At 46.9% G+C, this 26,503-nt stretch overlaps 2 protein-coding genes across 2 annotated transcripts; one reads left to right on the forward strand and one right to left on the reverse strand.

Moving 5' to 3' along the window:
- Positions 1-458: 458 nt before the first annotated feature.
- Positions 459-18,621, forward strand: LOC130475197 (RH-like protein). The gene is given in 10 exon segments (XM_056846938.1): positions 459-624; positions 4,146-4,332; positions 7,438-7,588; positions 9,462-9,609; positions 14,208-14,374; positions 14,488-14,625; positions 15,489-15,625; positions 16,388-16,467; positions 17,415-17,488; positions 18,565-18,621. Coding segments are annotated over 10 exon segments (1,275 nt in total). The 3' UTR covers positions 18,592-18,621.
- A 1,710-nt stretch (positions 18,622-20,331) lies between these two features.
- On the reverse strand, positions 20,332-26,503 carry TMEM50A (transmembrane protein 50A). The gene is made up of 6 exons (XM_056846937.1): positions 26,357-26,503; positions 25,275-25,387; positions 24,713-24,780; positions 23,861-23,953; positions 22,350-22,410; positions 20,332-20,481 (listed from the first exon to the last, which is right to left on the reverse strand). The coding sequence occupies exons 1-6, from the start codon at positions 26,447-26,449 to the stop codon at positions 20,436-20,438; spliced, it is 474 nt and encodes a 157-aa protein (XP_056702915.1). The 5' UTR covers positions 26,450-26,503; the 3' UTR covers positions 20,332-20,435.

Raw genomic sequence — 26,503 nt, forward strand, 5'->3', positions numbered from 1 at the left:
ATTGATATTCAAAATGTGTCACTGGAGATGGTTGCCTCCTTCGTCCCTTGAGGATATCCCCGCATCCAGGTCCACGACCCTTTCTGTTGTTTCTGTGACGATTCATTCACTTTCAAATCGCTCCGTTCAACCAGTGCCTAAGGTCCACCAAGAGGATGACTGACACACATAAGTAGTGCCATACGGAGGCATTTCTAGCCGTTACGCCTGCGATAACCACCCAATTTCAGGGAGAACGTGTCCTCTGACTGCAGGGCATGAAACAACTCGATAGCTGCCGACACCCATCAATGCAAGCCAGACCTGCTCTCCCGCTGCTTCAGATAAGGAATTAAGGAGGCTGCTGCCTGGCGCTAATGCCTTCAGGACTCCTTTATCACATTCAGACTTTCTCTGCTACTTTTCTTTCTCTTTTCATTTGAGGCTGATGAAACATTGAAACAGAAGGAAAGACATTAATGCCTGCTGGTCTTTCTTTTTAATGCCGTACAATGGCTTCGCAGTACCCTCCAAGTCTCCGGATCCATCTCTCGGCTCTGATCCTGGTGTATGAAATCTCGTTCGTCCTCATATTTTATTTTTTTGTTTCGTATGACCATCAAAGAGACCTTGCTATCTATCCGGGTAAGTCTGCAGAGGCATTTTTACGGGTGCCCTGACCTTGATTCACCTCAATTGGTAGTTTAATTTAGTTTAATTAACAGGAAATGTAGTTCAATCGACTCACGCTTTAGTGGATGCTAGTATTTTGTGGAGGATCCTTCTGCCAGCCCGAGGACTTTCAAGACTCGTTGTCATGATGGGGAACTCTGGCTTGTCATTATCTTGAAGTTATCTCAAGTCCTTCAGTGTCTCAAAAAGTCATCCCTTGGGAGTTCCTGGTTATATGCACAGTCATTGAATTTTAATTTCTCAAGTAGCAGGTAAATAATTGAGAAAATTCAAGTAATGGCTAAATAATCGACCAAGTTTTCTCCCTCTGTCATAATACCAGAACGCGGGTTCATCTGCTGAAGCTGGAGGGTGAGAGATTCAAAATAGATAAAAGGAAGTATTTTGTCACACAGCACATAGTTAAATTGTGGAACTCTTGCCCCAGGATGTGGTGACGGCTGCCAACTGGGAAGGCTTTAAGAGGGGAGTGGACATGTTCATGGATGAGAGGGGTATCATGGCTACTAGTAAAAATGGATACTAGTCATGATGCATACCTATTCTTTCCAGGATCAGAGGAGCATGCCTATTATATTAGGTGCTGTGGAACACAGGCAGGACAATGCTGCTGCAGTTGTCTTATTAGTGGGCTTCCTAGAGGCACCTGGTTGGCCACTGTGTGAACAGACTGCTGGACTTGATGGACTTTGGTGTGATCCAGCATGGCCTTTCTTATGTTCTTATGACCAACTAACATATTTCATTGTGCCATTCTTATACAAAGATCATGTTGACACCGGGCTGAATCTTATCAGCTTTTCTAACAGGAACAAAGGGAGAAAGGCAGAAGCCCCCCCCCCCCCTTCAACCACTGAAAAGGCTATGCAGGGGATCATAGAACCCACGTGGACAAAAGCTAGGAAGGTCAGGAGCTATAGTGGAGAGGAGAATTTGGCAAGATGCGTGGAAAAGCTGATAGGGACTCCGGCACCGTCTGAGACTGCCTTGTCAATGGATTTTTCAGCAATGGGGAAATCAAGAGGTGTTTCCCTAGTGGGGAAATAACGGAAGGTGGACTCTATGGCATTATACCCCATTGAAGGCCCTCCCCTCCCCAATAGGGTTTCCAAGCTCCAGGTAGTAGCTGGAGATCTCCTATTATTACAACTGATCTCCAGCCAACAGAGATCAGTTCCCCTGGAGAAAATGGCTGATTTGGCAATTGGACTCTATGGCACTGAAGTCCCTCCCCTCCCCAAACCCCACCCTCCTCAGGCTCCGCCCCAAAAACCTCCTGCCGGTGGCGAAGAGCAACCTACTCTGGCAACCCTACTCCCCAAACCCCACCCTCCCCAGGACCCATCCCTGAAATCTCCAGGTATTTCCCAATCTGGAGCTGGCAACCCTAGTTAGAAGGCTCAAGCAAAGCAGGTTTAGGTCTGGTTGATGCCTGAGGGGGGACCCAACAGGGCTTTTTTAAATGGGCGACTGGGCACAAAATGGGTAGTTCCAAAATGTGTAGCTCAAAAAAAAAAAGAAGTCTCCTGCATTTCTACCAACAAATCCCTAGTTCTGAAGACTTTCTCCTCCCTGGAGTTAAGCTTCTAGAATGATGCGGTATGCAGCTTTAAGCCACAAAGCACGCACACACACAAAGGAAAATGAACAGGTAGGTTGTTGTGGTGTGAACTATACTCACACACCACTGGTGCAGTTACAGTGTTTCTTTAAATAACAACAACCCTGAACATGGAGATTTTGGGAGCGGGCCTGAGGAGGGCGGGGTTTGTAGAGGGACTTCAATGCCATAGAGTCCAATTGCCAAAGCGGCCATTTTCTTCTGGTGAACTGATCTCTATTGGTCGGAGATCAGTTGTAATAGCAGGAGATCTCCAGCTACTACCTGGAGGTTGGCAACTCTAAGGATGGAAGAAAGGGGAGGGGGATACAAATGGAGAATGTAAATTAATAGTATTTTAAACAACACAATTCTTCTTTTCCTAGCCCATTTTTCTCCTGGGTGTCCTGAATAACACATTCCCTGACATTTTCTACTAAGAGAGGAACATTAGGGGTGCCAGCTCCGGGTTGGGAAATACCTGGAGATTTTGGAAGGGGAGCCACAGAGTCCAACTGCCAAAGCAACCATTTTCTCCAGGGGAACTGATCTCTATCGGCTGGAGAACCGTTGTGATAGCGGGAGATCTCCAGCTAGTATCTGGAGGTTGGCAACCCTGAACACCATATATTTTCAGCAATAACATGCTGACTAAAACTGATCTGGTCTCTAAAACTGATCTGGTCTCTGCACCTTGCCTGCTACAGAGCTCTTCCTCCAAAGCAGAAACAGCTGGACATGATAACGGCCTGCTTATCACTGGTGTGGGTGGAGCATCTGTGCTCTGTGCTGGTTGGAGAGCCAGCGTGGTGTAGTGGTTAAGAGCGGTGGACTCTAATCTGGAGAACCGGGTTTGATGCCCCACATGAGCGGCGGATCTGGTGAACCTTGTTGGTTTCCCCACTCCTACACATGAAGGCAGCTGGGTGACCTTGGGCTAGTCACAGTTCTCTTAGGGCTCTCTCAGCTTCACCTACCTCCCAAGTTGTATGTTGTGGGGAGGGGAAGGAGGTTGTAGGCCGGTAGAGAAAGTCGGTATATAAAAACCAACTCTCCTTCTTCTTCTCCTTCTTCTCCTTCTCATGAAGCCTCCCAAGCCTCTTTGGTGGGATTTGCCATGCAGTTGGCACAAAGGCAGGGTGTAGTTAGGGTTGCCAACCTCCAGGTACTAGCTGGAGATCTACTATTACAACTGATCTCGTTCCCCTGGAGAAAATGGCCGCTTTGGCCATTGGACGCTATGGCACTGAAGTCCCTCCTCTCCCCAAACCCCGCCCTCCTTTGGCTCCACCCCAAAATCCAGAGATCAGGAGAAAATGGGAATTTTAGAGTGTGGGCTGTGTGGCATTATACCACGCTGAGGTTCCTCTCCTCCTCAAGCCCCACCATCATCAGGCTTCACCCCAAAATCTCCAGGAATTTCCCGACCCAATGTTGGCAACCTTAGGATGGACACTAAAAAGGAGGTGACCCCTAATGAACCCACGCAACACAAGCAGGTAGGCCTGCAGCAGCTACCCCAGTGAGACACGTCATGTGGGACTAGAGCAACTGTCCTACCTTATCCAAAGGGGCTATGATATCGTCTATTGGCAAAGTTTGTCTACACCAGGGGTGTCAAACATATGGCCCAGGGGCTGGATTCAACCCCTTGAGAGCTTTTATCCGGCTGGCGAGCCAGCCAAGGCAGCCACCCCTCCTTGATCTGGGCTGGCAAGGCATGGACCAGTCTGACCAAATGACATTAATATATCCCACCCTCGTAACAAATGAGTTTGACACCCCTGGTCTACACTGCTGTTAGTATTAAGTCGCACCTGAATGCTGCCCTGCTGCCCTTGTGTCCAACATGACATCCATCTCTGCCACACAGTATTTCAAGATGTCAACGTCATGGTGTTTTTTGGTTTCGGCTTCCTCCTGGCTTTCTTGAGAAGATATGGCTTCAGTAGCACTGGGTTCGGCCTTCTTCTCGCCGCCCTGGGAGTGCAGTGGGCTGTGATCGTGGACGGATTCCTGTTCCATTTCTTAGATGGGAAAGTGAGGATCTCTCTTCAAAGGTAGTCGATGTGATCTAGAGTGCCTTTTAAAAACAGTGAGCAGATCTGAGATGGGGGGCCCCCTCCAACCATCCTCCAAGTAGCCTTCCTCCCGCCCCCCAAAATCTCCAGGTATTTCCCAACCCAGAGCTGGCAATCCTACTCCAGTGTAATTCCAGGAATCTTATGAGAAGGCTGGATTTTCTCCATTACTACTGAGAAAAGGAAAGGGCAAAAAGGATTTCCTCCCTATGACTCATTCTGCTTTGGGATCAGAAACAGGACAGTCTGGGGTAGTTGGACAGACATGAAGTCCCGTTGCTGAGAGAGCACCGGATCCAGTTTGTTAAGTTAACCCCAACCCTGGCTGATACTCAATAGCTAGGGTTGCCCACCTCCAAGTACTAGCTGGAGATATCCTGCTATTACAACTGATCTCCAGCCAATAGAGATCAGTTCACCTGGAGAACATGGCCGCTTTGGCAATTGGACTCTATGGCATTGAAGTCCCTCCCCTCCCCAAACCCCACCCTCCTCAGGCTCGGCCCCAAAAACCTCCCGCCGGTGGAGAATAGGGACCTGGCAACCCTATCAATAGCCTTGATCCATCTACCTCTGAAAGGATAGCTAGATTCCTTCCCTGTCTCTTGAGAGCGATCAGCTGATACCTGGATGCAAGTTCCTTGAACAACTGACATTTTTGCGTAGCTGCCTGTATTATTGATGATCTCAAAATTAATGGCCTTGTCTCCTGTTTTAATCAGATACTCCATCTTCTTTCCCTGAAGCCCTTCACAAAATAATAATAATAATAATAATAATAATGATGATGATGATGATGAATGTTTCCATTAGCTAGGGAATGAGCATTTGAGTGGGTGGATTAACCAACACATGTAGTTTATTGTGAAGGTATTTACAACTGTTTGCCTCTCTGTTGTCGCTTAAGCCTCAATTGATTTCCTTTTTAAAGAAAAGGCAAGCAAGATTTTTCAGTGTTCAACACTATTAGCATAGTCAAACAGGATCGGGGACAGCCTGCCAGTCTTGTGGGAATTACGAGAATCTCAGTGTACTCACTCATTCAGATATTTATACCCTGGTTTACACCCCAATGGGAACCTAAAGCTGCTTACAGCATAATTCTCCTCCATTTATCCTCACAACCTTCCTGTGCAGTAGCTTAGGCTGAGAGTGTGTGACTGGCCCAAGGTCACCCATAGGGTGGAGCCTGAGGAGGGCAGGGTTTGGGGAGGGAAGGGTCTTCAATGCCATAAAGTCCAATTGCCAAAGCAGCCGTTTTCTCCAGGTGAACTGATCTCTATCGGCTGGAGATCAATTATAATAGCAGGAGATTTCCAGCTTCTACCTGGAGGTTGGCAACTCTGCAGACCCCCCAAGAAATTATGATGTTTAGCATTCATGCCTGACCCCCTAGGGTTGCCAGGTCCCTCTTCGCCACTGACAGGAGGTTTTGGGGTCAGAGCCTCAGGACGGCAGGGTTTGGGGAGGGACTTCAATGCCATAGAGTCCAATTGCCAAAGCGGCCATTTTCTCCAGGTACTTCTATCAGCTGGAGATCATTTGTAATAGCAGAAGATCTCCAGCTAGTACCAGGAGGGCAAAAAACATAGATTGGAGGGGAGAACTATCCTATAAGTCACAGTGGGTCCCTATTGGGGAGAAAAGCGAGGCAGAAATATTTAAATAAATACATAGATAATAGAGAAGATGAGGGACAGACAAGGAATGGCATGAAGTACAAGAGTGATGACTGATATGTGCCCTTGTTGGAACTGGATATTGCTAGAGACGCGTGGCCACGACTGAAAGCAACACCTTTGTGCCTTTCCTCCGCAGTGTTTAGCAAACAAACAGGCAAAGAGCCTGATTTCAGCCTGCTTCAAGTTTCACCCCCCACCTATGGGTGGGAGTCAACGACTTGGTGCAGGGGTGGGGAAATTCAGAACAAAACAATGGCATTTCCTTTGTTTTCACTGTTTTCAGCAGCAGCCACCCTTGATGTCCAGGTCTGTGTTCAGCCTCCGACTGATTTTGTTGGATGTAAATATACACTCTCCTCTGTGACCAGATTTATTATCACAAAGTAGAGACGACGCCAGGTTTAAGAAGCAAAGGGAGAAAAAAGCTTTTTTTATTTTGCCAGGCAAAAGAGGAAGACATTTCAGCCCTTTTCGGGTTCAAAAGTGAAAATCTCCTAACAGACTCCACCTAGTCCTCATATTTATACTTCTCCAGAGTTCTTTGTTCTAAGAGGATTTGAATATCTCCTCCTCTCAAATCCACCCTAACTCTGATCTCATCTTTGTGGTCACATGCATATGATCTCATCTGTTATTTGGTGATATCCTGTACCAGATACGAAAAATCACCTGCTTTGTTCAGTTTAAGTTAGACAGGACTATTTTCTACTGACTTATATAAATAACCACAGCTTACAAATATAATAGAAAAATAACATTTTTCTAATATGCTAGAATTAAATTAATTAAAATCTTACACATCCCACAATTTGTCCTTGTTCTCTCAGGGCGAAAACGCATGGTCGCTTTAGCCTCCTTTATTCCCTGTTTCAGCCAGGATTCAGCCGGGATTGAACGCATGCGTTTTCGCCTAATGTGCGTTCGATCCTGGCTAAAACAGGGAATAACGGAGGCTAAAGCGACCGTGCGTTTTCGCCCTCAGTAACGGTGTGCCACCAGGCGACAAGGGCGAAGCAAACCACATGTACCCAGCCAGGGGTGCATGCTTAACTCAGAAAGCGTGTTGAAGAAAGGGGGTCAAACAATGCTGCTAGGGTTGCCAGGTCCCTCTTCACCGCTGGCGGGAGGTTTTTGGGGAGGAGCCTGAGGAGGGTGGGGTTTGGGGAGGGGAGGGACTTCAATGTCATAGAGTCCAATTGCCAAAGCGGCCATTTTCTCCAGGGGAAATGATCTCTATTGGTTGGAGACAAGTTATCTCCAGCTAGTACCTGGAGGCTGGCAAGCCTAAATGCTGCTAAGATCAGCCTTCTCTCCCTCTCCTGCCTGACCTGCAGAAAAATCCCTTCCAGGCTCTGAATCAAGGTTAATTTTTCTTTCTTTCCCTGTTGTTCCTCCCTGAAAGCATGTTAACAGCTGTTATGAGCATCCCCACGGTGTTGATTTCGGCTGGAGCTGTCCTTGGGAAAGCCAACCCGATCCAGTTGGTCTTCATGGCTCTGATAGAGGTGACCGTTTTCGCCACTAACCGATGGATCGCTGTGGGCGTTTTGCAGGTACAGTAGCCTCCCTCATTGCTACAGAGACGCGGCATAAATTAAAAAGGATTCACCCTCAACTTTCTGAGGACTTTGCATCTTGGGAATTATGTATAGGTAGCTGGGCTGCTCTGTTTTCACTCTCTCTTGGTCTCTAATGAAGAAGAAGAAGAGTTGGCTTTTATATGCCGACTTTCTCTGCCTCTTAAGGGAGACTCAAACTGGTTTACAATCACCTTCCCCCCCCCCTCCCCACACAGGCACCCTGTGAGATAGGTGGGGCTAAGAGAGTGTGACTAGCCCAAGGTCACCCAGCTGGCTTCATTTGTAGGAGTGGGGAAACCAACTCAGTTCACCAGATTAGTCTCTGCTGCTCATGTGGAGGAGTGGGGAATCAAACCTGGTTCTCCAGATCAGACTCCACCTCTTCAAACCACTGCTCTTAACCACTACACCACGCTGCTATATAAGCAGGACAGTTGAGCTGGGCCAACATACATGGGAGGCTGGAAATCTGCGCCTGGAACTCAGATGTGTAATTTGGTCCTTTAAAAAAGGTCATTCAGTAGGAGGCGTAATGTTATGGTTGCCAGCCCTTCACTGATAACCGGTAGGAGATAGGGGGGCAAAGACTTACAAAATCAGTCACACAACTCTTTAGGAATTTCCCCAATCTCTGTGGTAATGGCCATAGAGATTTAGAGGATTCCTAGAGCGTTGTTCAACATGTTGACGTCACTTTTAGGTCTCCGCTCGGAACTGACATCACTACATCCCCCTGCCATTTCCCCCCACTGCTTCAGTGTATACCTGTGGGGAACAGGGGATCATTGTTGGAGATTTGCCCACCAATAGCAGGCAAACGGCATCCCAACTAAAATGGATTGAGGCCGCAGCTCTTGGGAAGACTCTTTGCCACCTTGAACTGTTTCCATGGTTGAAAATGCCTAGGGATACCAGGTCCCTCTTTGCTACCGGTGGGAGGTTGTTTTTTTTGGCGGAGACTGAAGAGGACAGGGTTTGGGGAGGAGAGGGACTTCAATGCCATAGATTCCAATTGCCAAAGCGGCCATTTTCTCCAGGGGAACTGATCTCTATCGGCTGGAGATCAGTTGTAATAGCAGGAGATCTCCAGCTAGTACCTGGAGGTTGGCAACTTTAAAAATGCCCCTTCTCAGGCTATCTTTTTTCCTAACAGAGCCAAGAGGCGGGGAAAGTTTTTTAATTGGAGAAAGGGTTTTATTTGGGGGGGGGGGAGTTGTTAATCCCTCCTTTCCCCAGCATCACAGCCTGGATTCAGATTGTCCCCCACCCACACACACTGCTTTTAGGGCCAATTCATATTTCTGGGCTCCGTATGACATGTTGTTTGGTCATTTTCCTTGTGAGAGGACAATACTGGAGACACATAATGCCTTTTGTAATGAATTCTAAGCTTAGAAATGGATGGATTGAGCTGGTGAGAAGCAGGCACTGATCGCCGGGAGATCAGTTGTAGTAGCGGGAGAGATCTCCAGCCACCATCTGGAGGTTGGCACCCATAATGGGGAGAGGGTTACCTGCCTGAATCAAGCAATGGGCGAGGGATGTGTTGATTGTCCCTCTTTGCCACCGGTGGGAGGTGTTTGGGGCGGAGCCTGAGGAGGGCAGGATTTGGGAAGGGGAGGGACTTCAATGCCATAGAGTCCAATTGCCAAAGCGGCCATTTTCTCCAGGTGAACTGATCTCTATCGCCTGGAAATCAGTTGCAATAGCAGGAGATCTCCAGCTAGTACCTGGAGGTTGGCGACCCTAATAATTATTCCACTGCAAGGGTTCCCCCTGACCACTTGTTCACAGTATATCCATCTCTGGCTTTGAATGAAACAAGGACTGTCTTTACCCCTGGCAGGTGTCAGAACCCTTAAGCCTGATGTACGTCCATCTGTTTGGGGCTTACTTTGGGCTGATGATAGCCTGGTGGCTGTATCATCCATCCCTGAGCCAGAAAGTGGAGAAGGAGACGTCAAAGCCGGTCTCCCATTTGTTTGCAATGCTGGGTAAGTCCCTGAGTTGTGCAGTTGGGGGGTGGGACTGGTTTTTTTTTATTATTATTAAAATGTCAAGCCATTTGTTTGTGGTATTCAGCTTGTTTTCTATTACCGCTGGTTTTTATGGAAAACTTCTCTTCCCCAACTTGGTTGCAGTGGAAGAGAATGGACACCTCCCTTACCCCAGGGATCCCCCTCCCTGTCAAATTTGGCCAGGATGGCTAATTGGAACCTCCACATTCAGAGGCAGTATACCTCAGAATGCCAGTCGCCAGGAGACAATGACAAGGGGGGGATACTTGGCTCTTGGGGCCCCAATTTCTGGACCTTCCAGGGTATCCAGTTGTTCCCTGTCCCATTCATTACCAGCCTGGTCTGACAGCTGAGGGGCTCTGGGAACGGGCCAAAATCATACCAAGCTGAAGGTGATCCTCAGTGTTGGCACAGAAACCTCACTGTGGGGAGCTGCCCAGGCCTTGGCACAAGCTAGGATGGAAAGTGGTTAAAACCACCAAGGGCTGGAGTTCAGCTGAAGGCTTATGACAGGAAAGACCTCTCCCTGAGACCCTGGAGAGCTGCTGCCAGCCTGAATGGACAATACTGGCTTTGTTGGACTGATGGTCTGATTCATTCGGTCGTTTATGCATGGGAGTTTTCCCTGAGGTTCATTGCTCGCTGGACCCACACTTTCCTTGTCAGGAATGTATGCACCAGCAGTCTCCAAGCTTAAACAAGTCCCTGCCCCTTTAAATGCTGCTTTGTAATTGGCTTACATTGTAGTGTTTACTGTGAGAGAAAATCCACCCCCTCAAACCCAATTGCCGTACGAACACATGTGAGCACATAAAGCTGCCTTATACCCCTTGGTCCATCAAAGTCAGTATTGTCTGCTCAGACTGGCAGTGGCTCTCCAGGGTCTCAGGCAGGGGTCTTTCACATCACCTACCTGCCTAGTCCCTAACTGGAGATGCCGGGGATTGAACCTGGGACCTTCTGCATGCCAAGCAGATGCTCTACCACTGGGCCACAGCCAGTGGCATAAAAAAGCATTTTAAGAACAAAAAAGAAAAAAAAGGAGCGCGTGTGTGTGGGAGAAATCGAAGCCTCATTTTTAAAAAGCCTTTCTTCTGCTCAGAAAGAGCTCCATGGAAGCATTTGAATCCCCGCCTATTTACACACTGCTTTGTAATTGGCTGTGAGAGAAACCATTCTTGTGTGTCCCACACTTTGCCTTATGCACGGGAATTTCCCCTGGGCTCAGATGGCAGGAGAGGGAAGAATCGGGTTAACAGAGGAACAGGAAGACCCGGGATTTGTGAGGGCTGGCAGCGAAGTCATCTCTAATGGATGGAAAACTCAAGCATAACTCCAAGGAACAACTGAGACAGACGGGGGGAAACGCAAGTGAAAGTACCCATGCATAAATGACCTAAAGCAGCTTCATGTGCGATCCAGACACTGACTATCTTCTATTTGGGGCCTGGTGGAGACTCTGGAGATGCTGGAGGTGGACGGTCCGCTAAGGGCTGCTTGTCCCACTGATGCCTGAGTGGGAGCCTGCTGCGGTGGAGAAGGCAGGTGTCTTCTCCAGGAGACTCTTGGGTTGCAGGGATCCCTGGATATTTGGGGGGCTTCTCAGACCTGCCCCTTGAGGAGTGTTCCTCAGAGGAATCTTCCTTCCAGGTCAAAGCAGGATCAGGGCAGAACCTGACAGCCACTGGGGATGTTTTTAGGAACAGTTGGTATTGACGGTTTTTCATATAGTTTGTTTTTATATGTTCACATTCTTGTAAACTGCTTTGATTAGAAAAGCAGCTCTGAAATTAAGTAAATAAATGATAAAAAGAACAAGAAAGCCAAGGGCTAGATCCTGTGAGTCTATTCCACAATGGTAAGAGCCAGTCTGGTGTAGTGGTTAAGAGTGTCCCAGACTAGTATCTGGAAGCTCCAGGTTCGAATTCCCACTCATGACATGGAAGCTTACTGGGTGACCATGGGGCAGTCACCCTCTCTTGACCTAACTTACTTCCTAGGGTTGTTGTTGCACATATAAAATGGAGCAGGAGAGAACAATGTTGTCAGCAGTGCTGGGGGCGGGAAACAATGTACGAATATCTAAATAAGTACACTTTGTGTGGTTTGTCAATTAAAATAACCCCCAGATTAGGGTTGCCAACCGCCAGGTAGTAGCTGGAGATCTCCTGCTATTACAACTGATCTCCAGCCGATAGAGATCAGTTCACCTGGAGAAAAATGGCCGCTATGTCAATTGGACTCTATGGCATTGAAGTCCCTCCCCTCCCCAAGCCCCACCCTCCTCAGGCTCCACCCCAAAAATCTCCCAGATGCTGGCAACCCTACCCCAGATGCTGTTATTAGACATCCAATAAAGAAAAACAGGCCCCTCGGACTCCCGCTCCTCCCTGCTCCACCCTCAGTCCCGTATCCAAATTGTGTGCATTTTTAAAATGCTGGGCGGATTCTCCTAGCACCGTGCATAGCCGGACCCTGCGTCAGGGCAGAGGGACAGAGAAAGGAAGATCAGGAGCTTTTCCAGGAGCAGCTTGGAGCTAGCTCCTTCCTTTGCTAGACAAGCCAGCGGCACAGCAGTTTGCTGTTGGCTCAGCCTCTTCCGGCCGGATTCCTGCCTACCTCCCATGCCTGAAATAAATTACAAGCCAACGGCACCTGTTGTTTCTTTGCAAGGGAAATATTGCTGAGGGAGATATATTTACATACTCCGTTGACGCATGTGGCCATTGGGTGACACCGAGGCTGGGTTTCTCTCTCTCTCTGTGTGTATATATAGAGTGGCCTGGCTCACTCCTGGCACGTAGGGAGACAGCACTGGAAAAATAATGAACAGGGATTCATGCACATAACAGGGTCCTTGCCTGTATCCAACCGAGGGTATCCAACCTCAAGGTGGGGCCTGGCGTTCCCAAGGAGTGTCCCCATGACAAAGGTCAGTTCCCTTGTAGGAAATGGCAGGTTTGGAGGGCAGGCTGTATGGTTAGGGTTGCCAACCTCCAGGTACTAGTTGGAGGTCTCCTCCTATGACAACTGATCTCCAGCCGAGAGAGATCAGTTCCCCTGGAGAAAACGGCCGCTTTGGCAATTGGACTCTATGGCATTGTAGTCCCGCCCTCCTCAGGCTCCGCCCCAAAAACCTCCCACCGGTGGCGAAGAGGGACCTGGCAACCCTATGTATTGTATACAGAACTCCTGTAGTGCCATCAGGTCTCTGATGAGTTCCTTCTAATCCTGAGACCCTGTCCTCCAAGGCCCCCCTTCCCAATCACCGGTAATTTCCCAAGCCAGGGTGGGCACCCTAATGAATGCATTTGATGGAGAGGGGAGGTGTCAATTTCCACTGATTCTCCCCTCCCACTGCACCCCACCGAGCGCCACCATGAAATTTTACCTGGTCGACAAAGCAGTGCATCACGGCTGCTCTCCAGCAATAGAGAGCAGGGACCCAGGATTAGAAAACCTCCACCCCATTTAGGGTTTCCAACCTCCAGAGGGAGCCTGGGGGCCCTCCAGATGAAAGAGATCAGTTCTCCTGGAGAAGATGGCTGCTTTGGGGGTGGGCTTTATGGCATTGTATCCTGCTGAGGTCCCTCCCCTCCCCAAACCCCAGCCTCCCCAGGCTTCACCCCCAAAACCTGTTATTTCCCAACCCAGAACTGGCAACCCTAACCCGTATGGGATAATGGTGTCCATTGCGTGATCCATGCCCTGAAAGGGTCATATTCTCAGCCCTGTGCATCCTGCACCAAAGACAAAGGTGTTGTTTGTTTGCCAAGAAAGCCCCCCAAAATAAGCTGAATAAATTGAGCTAATCCTCTTGCTTGGCCAAATTCAGCCAGCTACTAATATTGATTTTTGCTTAGAAAATGCCAGTCATTGTGAGTAGGGTTGCTAGGTCCCTCTTCGCCACCAGCGGGAGGTTTTTTGGGGCGGAGCCTGAGGAGGGCAGGGTTTGGGGAGGGGAGGGACTTCAATGCCATAGTGTCCAATTGCCAAAATGGCCATTTTCTCCAGGGGAACTGATCTCTATCGGCTGGAGATCAGCTGTAATAGCAGGAAACCTCCAGCTGGTACCTGGAGGTTGGCAACCCTATCTCTCAGGTCCCAGCCCGACACTCAAACCACTACATTACAAAAGTGAGTTTGATATCGGCACAGTTAATGGAGTTTCAGGTGGCAGGATTTTAGCACGGAAATGGCAGCCTCTTGGTGGCTGATCTGTAGGGTTGCCAGGTCCCTTTGCTATTGGCAGGAGGTTTTTGGGGCAGAGCCTGAGGAGGACGGGGTTTGGGGAAAGGAGGGACTTCAATGCCATAGAGTCCAATTGCCAAAACGGCCATTTTCTCCAGGCGAACTGATCTCTATCGGCTGAGATCAGTTGTAATAGCAGCTGATCTCCAGCTACTACCTGGAAGTTGGCAACCCTACTGATCTGTAATATTGGCTCTGTGCAGAGTGGGTGTTGGTGGGTGTTCGAAGTGAAGAGGGCTGCCTCAAGCAAGACTTTGACCAGTTCGAAGGCTTGCCAGGGCACTGACGATAACCCTTCGCCTTGGGGTGGGGGATTCTGCCAGGTACTCTCTTCCTCTGGATGTTCTGGCCCAGCTTCAATTCGGTCCTGATCAACAATGTGGGGGACAAAAGCGTTGCCGTCTACAACACCTATTTTGCAATTGCTTCGAGCACCGTCGCTGCCTTTGCACTCTCGGCGGCGACCAGCAAAGATGGAAAACTCAGCATGGTGAGTGAGAACAGTCTCCCTTCCACAAAAAGCTGCACCGGCTAATTTCTGTACATCATTAGGCTGCTGTTCAAGGTTGGCGAGTGAGTTTTCTTCTTTTGTTTATTCCAAAGACCCGCATCCACAATGCTACTCTGGCCGGTGGAGTTGCTGTTGGCTTTTCGGCTTCCAGCATCCAACATCCTTGGATCGCAATAACTTTGGGCCTGCTGGCTGGGACCGTCTCTGTACTGGGGTCTGTCTTTCTGCAGGTAAACACATCACAACGTTCAAGCAGTCTGGTTCAGGGAAGGTGGGAACCACTAGCCCTGGGATTCCTGGATTCTTTTGCTGATGGGAGGAGATCTGTTATCATAGGTAGGGTTCCCAAGTCCCTCTTTGCCGACGGTGGGAGGTTTTTGGGGTGGAACCAGAGGAGGGCGGGGCTTGGGGAGGGGAGGGACTTCAATGCCATGGAGTCCAATTGCCAAAAGCAGCCATTTTCTCCAGGTGAACTGATCTCTATCGGCTGGAGATCAGTTGTAATAGCAGATCTCCAGCCGCTACATGGAGGTTGGCAACCCTGCGGGGCACCTTTAAGTGCCACTAGTCTGTTGAAGGGAGGTGGGGCTTGTGGCAATAAGGGCTAGAAACTTGTCCTTTAAACAAATTAAAGCTGAGGTTATCTGGAAAGTGTATTTTGAACCCCACGGTTCTGCATCAGTGTGATGCACACACAAACAAACACAGTTAGAGCGGTTCCTCAGTGGGACAGGCTTCCTCAGGAGGTGGTAAGCTTTCCTTCCCTGGAGGTTTTTAAGCAGAGGCAAGATGGCCATCTGTCAGCAATGCTGATTCTATGACCTTAGGGAGATCATGAGGGAGGGCATCTTGGCCATCTACTGGGCATGGAGTAGGGGTCACAGGGTGTGTGTATGGGGAAGTAGTTGTGAATTTCCTGCATTGTGCAGGGGGTTGGACTAGATGACCCTGGTGGTCCCTTCCAACTCTATGATTCTAAGATCCTGTGATCCTGTTTCCATGTTCCGTTAAACTGATTGTTTTTGACCTGCAATTTAAGCTCCTAATTCAATATCTTTTCCTGTATTTTTTAACATATCCCGTCCAAATCCAGAAACCCTTGAATACTTACCTGAGGATCCATGATACCTGCGGAGTCCATTCCACATTTGGCTTGCCCAGCTTGCTTGGTGTGGTAGCCCACACCATTCTTACCGTAGCAGACCACTGGGGATCCAGTGACCAGTCTCAGTAAGTTGAGCCTTAAAGTTTGCACAGGCTCAGCCAAATCTGGCATCCCACGTGTATAGGGTTGCCAGGTCCCTCTTTGCCACCAGCGGGAGGTTTTGGTGGCAGAGCTTCAATGCCATAGAGTCCAATTGCCAAAGTGGCCATTTTCTCCAGGTGAACTGATTTTTATCAGCTACAGATCAGTTGTAATAGCAGGAGATCTCCAGCTAGTACCTGGAGGTTCTAAAGTTGGTTGGGAAATTCCAGACTTCTGATGAGGCTAATGCTATTAGCGAAACAAGGATAAGATTCGCGAAAACCATGTAAACTTGCATAGATTGTTTTGTTCCATAATTTGATTTATTGGAAATCACATTTTTGAAAGTACACAAACCATTATATTCAGTGTATCAGTGGTACTTTATGTATATGTGAGTACCTAGAGGTTGGCAACCCTACACATTGCAAGGCCAGAGCCACACTTTTCCTTGTTTTGGCAACAGCAACAAGTGATTCACACTTTAGATAGGGTTGCCAACCTCCAGGTACTAGCTGGAGATCTTCTGTTATTACAACTGATCTCCAGCCGATAGAGATCAGTTCCCCTGGAGAAAATGGCCGCTAGGCAATTGGACTCTATGGCATTGAAGTCCCTCCCCTCCCCAAACCCCCTTCCTCAGGATCCACCCAAAAAAACTCCCTCTGGTGGCGAAGAGGGACCTGGCAACCCTAACTTTAGAGCTTTGTTGGTTTCTGAACGTTTTTTTTTTCCTAAATTTGCAGATGGGGTTACATGGCTTTGATGGAACTGGGTGCACTGTCTCTGAGCATTGTCCTAAGTTTGGTTGCTGGAATTATTACAGGTTTGTATCGTCCCAACTTTCTCTGGAGTATGAACAAGCAATTGAAGATGTAGGACTGGATGGTGGTGCAGAGTGGGAATCCAGAATAGAGAGATTTAGGTGGAAACCATTGGTATGTTGGTGATGAAGAGAACGGTGAGCTTTGATAAGGGTCAATCAAAGACAACGTGTAGAGAAAGTAGATTTGATGGAATTGTCAGCAGCCCCAGGCAGCTATTAACACCTAGTCATGAGTGCTAACAGTGGCCTGTAGCTTTAACCCTGGCTAACCCGTCCCTATGTACATATGCTTTAAGTTGCCAAGTTAAGGCCTGGAGACACCTTGCAAGCAGAGAGACCATGGCTTTGGCTGATGTGCCCCAGAAGCAAGGGAAATACAGAGCAATGCTGGTGTCTAGGAAGACTCCCAATGCTTAGAAAGCCTAGCCCTCTTCCACTCATGGCTTTACATCCTGAGAGCCAGCGTGGTATAGTGGTTAAGAGCGGTGGTTTGGAGCCAGGGACTCTAATCTGGTGAACCGGGTTGGTTTCCCCACTCCTACATGAAGCCAGCTGGGTGACGTTGGGCTAGTCACAGCTCTCTTAGAGCTCTCTCAGCCCCACCTACCTCATTGGTTATCTGTTTTAGGGAAGGGAAGGTGATTGTGAGCTGGTTTGATTCTTCCTTAAGTGGTAGAGAAAGTTGGCATATAAAAAACCATCTCCTCTTCTTCTTCTCCAGTCAGTCTGTAACCACATGATGGCTGCAGAAAGCCAATATATCTTAATGTCTTACTATCAACTTCTATGATTTTCAGAATTCCAGGTCTCTGGAGTTATTTGAGTACTGAAGCAAAATGCTCTTATTCTAAAAGCCAAACGGTTTAAACTGTTCCAATATTATTAAAGCTATTTGAGTGAATTTGCTTGCACCCCCCCCCCAAAAAAGTCTTTTCGTTTAAACCCAGGTTTCTTGTTAATTTGTAAATTGTGGAAAGCGCCCCCTGTAACCAAGTACTTCGACGACCAAGCTTATTGGGAGGTAAGATTTAACTTTATGCCGGCTTTACAGCATCACGCAACTCAGAAAGCACAAGCCACCATCTAAATCCACAGCCTTTCCTGCAGATTCGGGGCAGATACCTCCAGGAAAGAGGCACTATCAGCCAACCACCATTCTCTTGTGGGTAGCAGAGAAAGGCAATCCAAAGGATGGGGAAGCTTACAGACCTAGATGAGGACACCCTTGGCATTTTTTCACTATATTGAACTGATTTAAGAGACATTCCCTTTTCCAAGTGACTCAGGAATGGCAGCGGGGCCGTGGCTCAGTGGTAGAGCATCTGCTTGGCATGCAGAAGGTCCCAGGTTCAATCCCCGGCATCTCCAGTTAAAGGGACTAGGCTGGTAGGTGATGTGAAAGACCCCTTGCCTGAGACCCTGGAGAGCCACTGCCGGTCTGAGCAGACAATACAGACTTTGATGGACCGAGGGTCTGGTTCGGTATAAGGCAGCTTCATGTGTTCAGAGCAAGATCCAGGTCTAGTAGCACCTTAAAAGACCAATAAGATTGTGAGGATATAAGGCAGGTGTAGCAAGCCTGTAATAGGTAAAGCAATGGTGGATATAAAACGTGGTTAAGCAAACCAATACATGTAGTTTAATGAAAATAGGCTTTTTTCTTTATTTTTTAAAGTATGGTTATATATGTATAGGTATATTAGGTTTTATTATTACAAATTGGCAGGGTTATTCGCAGTGCACTTTTAATTAGGCAAAGTGCGATATAAACTCCAGGGGTGGACAGCCAGGGGAGGGGTGTGTGTGCTATGATTGTCCACCTGAAAGTCATGAGTCTTCAGGTTACCCTATTCCTGGAATAAACCTACAAGATCTAGGTTTGTCTCCGCTCCTTAGACCACAAGTGCTTTAGGAACAGTCCTGTTCACATCGAGGTGGAGGTAACTGAAGTAAATGTTTAAGAATGTGGTATGAATGAGTGAAGAGCTATAAAGAGTGAGAGTTTTAAAGGGTTGAACATGGCTACGAAGTTGAAGATATTTATCCCCACCGTAGGGTTTTTTTCCCCTCACCTCACCAATATTCTTTCATTTCTAGTTCCCCCACTTAGCTGTTGGATACTGAATACAGATGTCCAGACTGCCACAAACCAGACACCGGAGAGAGTATTTTTCTGTTACTGTGAGACTGTGAAGAATTAGTATCATTATGAGACTTCATAGCTGTTTTATTGAAACCACTAGCACTTCTGTGTTAAACTTTTCTCATTAAACATTTGTTTGCAATGCTAAATGAACTACATTATTTATATTCGACTTTTCTCCCAATGGGGACCCAGAAGTGGGTTACAACATTCTCCCTTTGTTCATTTTATCCTTACAACCGCTCCGCAAGGTAGGTTAGGCTCAGTGTGTGTGACTGGCCCAAGGTCACCTAGCAAACTTCCATGGCAGAGTGAGGATTTGAACCTGGGTCTTCCAGATCCTAGTCAGAACTTCTAACTACTCTAACCACACTAGCTTCACGGCTCCTTAGGAATGCTACCAACGTGGTGTAGTGGTTAAGAGCAGTGGGTTGAAGCGGTGGACTATAATTTGGAGAACCGGGTTTGATGCCCCACTCCTCCACATGAGAGGTGGATGCTAATCCAGTGAACTGAGTTGGTTTTCCCATTCCTCCACATGAAGCCAGCTGGGTGACCTTGGACTAGTCACAGCTCTCTTAGAGCTCTCTCAGCCCCACCAACCTCACAGGGTGTCTGTTGAGGGGAGGGGAAGGGAAGGTGATTGTGAGCCGGTTTGATTCTTCCTTAAGTGGTAGAGAAAGTCGGCATATAAAAAATCAACTCTTCTTCTACTATTCATATTCTCTTCTGTAATCTGTACTTCATTAGGGCATCTTTGAAGACGGTTAATTAATTAATTAATTAATTAAGAGATTTAGAAACTTCTTATAACGGGGTTTATTAAAGTTGGACACTTTCACTACCCTAGCTGATATAGAACGTAGTTAACGTAAGGCACTTCTTGGAAGGCGGGATATATTGTATGTTTGGTTTGTGTGAGTTCACATATCATGCTGGGTATGACTACAGCTCCCACCCATGAGCTTGGCATGCCTGAAAACATACCTTACCCTGTGGTTGCACATTTACAAGGAAAAACTGGCAGTACTGACCTTCATTCTGAACCCCCACCCCGATGAAGTTCTAAGGTGTAGTGTCCCCTCCTATGTGTGTGTGTGTGTGTTAAGTGCCATCAAGTCACTTCCGACTCATGGCGACCCTATGAATGAAAGTCCTCCGAAATGACAGCCCTGCTCAGATCTTGCAAATTGAAGGCTGTGGCTTCCTTTATTGAGTCAATCCATCTCTTGTTGGGTCTTCCTCTTTTCCTGCTGCCCTCAACTTTTCCTAGCATGACTGTCTTTTCCAGTGACTCTTGTCGTCTCATGATGTGACCAAAATACGACAGCCTCAGTTTAGTCATTTTAGCTTCTAGGGTCAGTTCAGGCTTGATTTGATCTATAACCCACTGGTTTGTTTTTTTGGCAGTCCACGGAATCAGTAACACTCTCCTCCAATACATCTTTGAAAATGTGATGTTGGTAAGGCAAACACTCTCTCATCTGTGGGACTCTGCATATTCAAAAACAGCAATTATACTCTGAAAACACACCACATATTGTAAGAGGCTGTGTTGTTTAGTATTAATTTATTTATAAAAAGTGAAAGGGATTCACAATATTACCCTTTCCTTCTCAGTTTTAACATTTTCATCACATGCTACATTATTGGAGAGCCAAGAACAGAAAGTTGTTTTAAAGACAGAGAGAGAAAAAAAAATGGGGAAATGTGTTTCATGATTTTTAAAGTGCAGACCATTTTCATCTTCACCGGTGACCAGAGCAAGAGCTTTTTATAAAAAACGGGAATGGGAAATTAAACAGGTAAACAGACACTCCATCACTTACTGCCACAAATCTTCAGTGCGACCAAATTTAAACACCAGACCGCTGTTAATTAAAGAGACACAAGATGGTCAGTACAAGGAAAGCAGGGTCTTTACTGTTCCTAACAGCAATGGGAGCCCAGAAAAACAGATAAGAGCCACAATAAAGACATACTTTTGATTATGAGGGGCATAGGAGCCCCGTGGCGCAGAGTGGTAAGCTGCAGTACTGCAGTCAAAAGCTCTACTCATGACCTGAGTTCGATCCCGACTGAAGTCTGTTTCAGGTAGCCGGCTCAAGGTTGACTCAGCCTTCCATCCTTCCAGGGTGGACAAAATGAGTACCCAGCTTGCTGGGGGTAAAGTGTAGGCGACTAGGGAAGGCAATAGCAAACCACCCCGTAAACCGTTTATGCTTGGCAATTAGCAGCGCATTCCAGGCTGAAGTGCCCCACATATTTTTTAATTTCTTCATGTTGAACCGTTATTCCAGCCGTCACTGCGAAGCCCATGCATACCTGCTTCACATTTCTTAACAGTCCCTTTAATGTGACCTTTTGTATTTGCTCCGTCCCCGCATCGAAGCATTTACTGAAGGAACCATGGAAAATCACAGCCGTGGCTTAGCTATGCAAACAACCATTGCTAATGGCTATGCGAATGAAGGAACTAGCGAGTGGGGGTGGGGTGGAATTTGGTTGACTTTCTCCTCTTGCATCGGAACCATGAATAGTCATTTTAAAGGGCGGGTTTAAAAAAGCAGTTTTGAGCGAGCATCAAAATCGACCCTGCATAAATGGCCATAGTCTGCCTAGTAAACGTTGGGATGTGACATCACCCCATGGGTCAGTAATGACCCAGTGCTTGCACAGGGGACTACCTTTACCTTTAGAGGCTAACTACTGCACAGACTCTGCATCGCAAAGAAAGACGGACAGAAGCCATGTCCTTTAGGTACCTCTATTTCTCACCAAGTTTTTATGTACAGCAAAGGCTGAGAGATCATTGTAACCTACGCCCGTCACCTACAGCAATGGTTCCCAACCCTTTTGGGGTGGTGACCCAATTGAAAAGGGAGTAGGCCCACATCAATAAAACTGCAGAAGCCTGTCACCTACTTTCACAGGCTTCATGACCCACAAATGGGGAAACACTGACCTACAGGATAAGCATAAACAACCGTTGAATCATAGAATTGGAAGGGACCACCAGGGTCATCTAGTCCAACCCCCTGCACAATCCAGGAATTTTACAACCTCTTGCATTTGCCCACTTCATGCTTTGGCCACACCCATTTACCATCTCCCCTTCCTTATCTTTGCCCAGGCCCCTTCTTCCAAGAGTATAAAAGTAGTGTGAAAAATACCTCTGAGTGTGTACAGGGTATGTTAGCCACACTACTGAACGACTGCAGCTTGGAACCACCCTATTGGGCTGCATTCAAGCAACATAATAATCCACCCCTTTGGCCAAACCAGCATTAGTTTTGACATCTGAGTGCAAAATGCCGCCAAACTAGAATTGGGCAGATGTTACCAAACTGGGCATTCAAACTATGGTTTGCAGATGATTTCCAGACTACAGTCTGAATGACCTGGAATTTTTTTTTTTTAAGCTGTCTGAATTCATAGACTGTAGTTATTTGCGCGGCACTGACCCTTGTATCTGCCTGGGCCCTAAAACGGCAGCACAGAGGTGACCCCCACTGAGAGGAAAACAAACCAGGGCTCGTGCGCGAATTGGAATTTTTACATAGATCTGGCAGACTAACCTGAGTTTGATGCCCAAACTGCCACTTATTGTGATGTTTGAACGCAGCATGAGCTAAGGAGCAAGGCTGTTCAACAGACCTGAGCCCTAACCCCACTTCCCTTGAGAACACAATTCAAACAACAAATTTTAAGCACACATGAATATAGAACATATGCTTACCCAAAAAAGATAAAAGCATTCTGGAAGAAGACTGCTATTCCTGGGTATACCTCTTGTTTTTCTAAGAGAAAAAGGTGTCTCATTCAACATCCAGAAAGTCTACCCAGAAGTGAGTTTTATTTAGGACTGCATTTCGATTGATTTAGCTTTTATTATTGGCTGTCTTAATTGCAGTTTCTAATATGTGACTTTTATAGGTTTTATAATTGCTCATTTCATTGTGTTCTCTAATGTTTTACGTATATTGTAAGCCACCTCGAGTGTCACAAGGAAGAAAGACGGCTAACAAATGTTTTAAATAAATACCTCCCTCCAATGTCCAACTTCTGCAGGCATCATTAGAATCAGTACTGTCACAATCTTGCAAATATATAGCTAGCCCACAAATACGTTTACTTGCCTTCACAGAACCACAGAGTTGGACCACCAGGGTCATCTAGTCCAGGGGTCTGCAAACTGCAGCTCCCGAGCCGCATGCGGCTCTTTGGGCCGCTGAGTGCGGATCTCCGAACTTGGTTCAGAGCCCCTGCTCTCGCACCCACTCACGCGAGAGAGCAGGCGAGCGGGCACGCTGTCTCTTCCCCCACCCCCCGCCGCCGTGGAGAATGGCCGGGTCCCCCTTTCCCTAGCCCTCAATGGTTGGGAGGCTAAAGCTTAATTTTTATCAATAAATAAGATCACTATTAAGTATGATATCAAGTTTTATTCAGTGCACCTATAGTTTAATTAAGACTTAAAACTTTAATTAAAGTTTATTAAGTTAATAAACAATGTACCTACCTATATAGTTTAAGTTTAAGAAATTTGGCTCTCAAAAGAAATCTCAATCGTTGTACTGTTGATATTTGGCTCTTTTGACTAATGAGTTTGCCGACCCCTGATCTAGTCCAACCCCCTGCATAATGCAGGAAATTCACAACTACCTCCCCCACACCCCTAGTGACCCCCTACTCCATGCCCAGAAGATGGCCAAGATGCCCTCCCTCTCATGATCTGCCTAAGGTCATAGAATCAGTCTCTGCTTAAAAAACTCAAGGGAAGGAGAGCTCACCGCCTCCCAAGGAAGCCTGTCCCACTGAGGAACTGCTCTGTTAGAAAGTTTAGATGGAAACTCTTTTGATCTAATTTCAACCCACTGGTTCTGGTCCAACCTTCTGAGGCAACAGAAAACAACTCGGCCCCATCCTCTATATGACAGCCCCGCTCACACATGTCCTCTCTAGCTTTTTCAGGTTCCCACTTCATATGCCCAGGAACAGATAATAAATTTGGTGCCTGAATAAGGCATGGATGAAAAAGTGAAAAGGCAGTGCTATGGCCAGCAAAGCTTGGTATCCAGAAAAGTAATATCTCAAGCCGATTCTGTGGGTAAACATTTTATACAGTGCCATTGGTGGACATGGAACGCTGCAGTTTCATAACCAAAACACAGACAGGTGCGTGCTCACCAGCAGACTACAATCCCACACGAAGATATGTTTCAGAAGGTTGCCCTCACGGTTTAATCTTACCTTTAATAACATAGCCTCCAAAGAGGATCCACATAGATGCAATCAGTGACCCAAACGCCAACATAAAGCCAATGAACAGCCAGATGCGAGCCCCTGGTAAAAGAAAAAGAAAAGAGGCAGTGAAAAAATCCCAATCTCCTTCATCATCCAAAGGAATCTGTTGGAATCTGAGAGCCAGTGTGGTGTAGTGGTTAAGAACAGTGATTTGGAGCAGTGGACTCTGGAGAACTGGGTTTGATTCCCCACTCCTCCACATGAGCGGCGGAGGCTAATGTGGTGAACTGGGTTGGTTTCCCCACTCCTCCACATCAAGCCAGCTGGGTGACCTTGGACTAGTCACAGCTCTCTTTGAGCTCTCTCGGCCTTGCCTACCTCACAGGGTGTCTGTTGTGGGGAGGAGAAGGGAAGGTGATTGTAGGCTAGTTTGATTCTTCCTTAAGTGGTAGAGAAAGATGGCATGTAAAAACCAACTCTTCTTCTAAGACCCAAGAAGAACACTGCACTAAATCTACCAGTTTTCAATGTGGCGGATTCTTATGGCCAAAAAAATCTCAAAATGCAGCATTCGAAGATGTATGATTTGGTACAGTGCAGATTTAGACGCACCATGAAGTGAGTTTTTGTTGCTGCACCGCATATGAGTAGCAGAGACCGTACAGGACACTGGCCGAGTCATTCTCTCAGCCCAGTTTCCACTTAGGGCTGAAGCGAACAAAATGAGTTTTAACCCTTAAAGGCTGTCTCACAGTACTTCCAGAAGTTCTTAAAAGAGACTGTATTTATTATAACTGTGTAAGCCTGACTACTTCACGGTTCTACAGCTGTAATTTTTATTTGTCAGAAGCAGAATACCTGTTTGCCCAAGGCATCCTTCACTGTAACTGTCCCCACGCACTTGGCCATTGGATACAGCGTTAATCCTAAAAGAATAAAGGCACAGAATGCAACATGTTCAGGTGTATTGTATTTGTGACAGAAACCATTCCTTCCGTTTGCGAGCATATCAGTGCTGATTTGCATTGTGCACACATGAAGCTGCCTTCTACTGAATCAGACCCTTGATCCATCAAAGTCAGTATTGTCTACTCAGACCGGCAGCGGCTCTCCAGGGTCTCAGGCAGGGGTCTTTCACATCACCTACTTGCCTAGTCCCTTTAACTGGAGATGCCAGGGATTGAACCTGGGGCCTTCTGCATGCCAAGCAGATGCTCTACCACTGAGCCCCGGCCCCTCCCCAACATTGTGAACATTTTTGGTCAGCTATTGAGAGATGACATTAACAGCCCAAAACTTGAAAGAAAGAAAAAACATACACTAAGCAAATCCAGTTTACGTATTTGATTTTACATTTCAACAAACGTTTATACATACATTCTACAATAATTCCTAGTACTGGGATGGGGCTTATACCTACATGAGGAATGCAGTAGTAGCTATAACTCCACAAGCATGGTATGAATGATTGAACTCTTCCATTTTGGGGTATTTAACAGCAGCATCTATAATAATCCACCATCCTGTAAAAAACTATTTGGAAAAAAAACAACTAACATCAGTACAGTCATCCCGTAAAGCTCTATCAGACATATAAATATGGCAACAACCAGAAGTCAGCAAGATGTATCAGAACTTGCATAATCTTAAATTATGAATTCTTCAAAAAGCCACCAGTAAGGAAGATCCTGTATGAAATTACTTTTTTTATTCTGTTCTATTCCGTTTGGGCTTAATTCAATCCATGGGTTTCCGTCCTACTACAGGTGTTAAATTAATATAGCAGAGCTAGGAAAATACTATCTGCTGTAGTGAACAGGTTAGACCAGAGGTGTAAGGTTTGTGGGCTAGATCTGGTTCCTTGAGAGCTCTTATCTGGCCCGTGAGCCAGCCAAGGCAGCCCCCCCCCCCCACTCTTGATCTGGGCTGGGGAGGCATGGTCTGGCCCGACCAAGTGACATTTATGCCATATCCAGCCCTCATAACAATTGAGTTTGACCCGCCTGGGTTAGTCTCTACATCGTAGACAGTTATTCTTTGTGTAGAAATGATACAAACCGCATATCTTGTTTTCAAGATCTTTTGGCCCCATAGTTCCCAACCTGTTGAGGATAATGCTTCACGCTACTGAGGAAGTGGCCTCTTGAAGCTTCTGCTACTAGGCACTTAGTTGTCCTTCCTGTAATAGACTAATATGGCTCTCACTCTGGAATTTATCACTCCGCACATGCAGTGCCATCCAATTAAAGTGTCTACAATACTATGCACACTTCCTTGGGATCAAGCTCCACCTGACCACAACGGGGCTTACTTCTGAGAATTACATACCCAGGGTCTGGCTGTAGCTTTGTTTCAATGTGGTCTCTCACACACACACATTTACAGGTGCGAGATGTTATCAAAATTCGACGCCAGTGAATGTTTTGCACTAAGCTAATAGGAACACGGCACAGGAAAATAATTAAAACAATGGAAACTCAACCAAGAAGTCCGTATACTCACCAGTAACCCAGCAGAAATAGAAGCAATTGTATTCCTCTTTTCTCCCCAATCAATGCATTCCGAGCACCTCATGCTCTCAAAGAATCCAGACATGTTTAAGAGCTGCGAATATCCTGGGAGACAAAACAAGTTCCAGATCTCCTCTCT

The sequence above is a fragment of the Euleptes europaea genome, chromosome 3, assembly GCF_029931775.1.
Source record: "Euleptes europaea isolate rEulEur1 chromosome 3, rEulEur1.hap1, whole genome shotgun sequence".
In the NCBI taxonomy this organism is placed as follows: Eukaryota; Metazoa; Chordata; class Lepidosauria; order Squamata; family Sphaerodactylidae; genus Euleptes; species Euleptes europaea.

Bases quoted from the DNA above. Each gene is read 5' to 3' on its own strand.
- TMEM50A (XM_056846937.1), bottom strand. From the start codon at position 26,449: ATGTCTGGATTCTTTGAGAGCATGAGGTGCTCGGAATGCATTGATTGG. The intron at 22,411-23,860 runs GTAAGATTAAAC...TTTTTCTCTTAG, and splicing joins TGGAGGCTATGTTATTAAAG to AAAAACAAGAGGTATACCCA. The intron at 20,482-22,349 runs GTAAGCATATGT...TTTAATTAACAG, and splicing joins AATGCTTTTATCTTTTTTGG to CGGTCTGGTGTTTAAATTTG.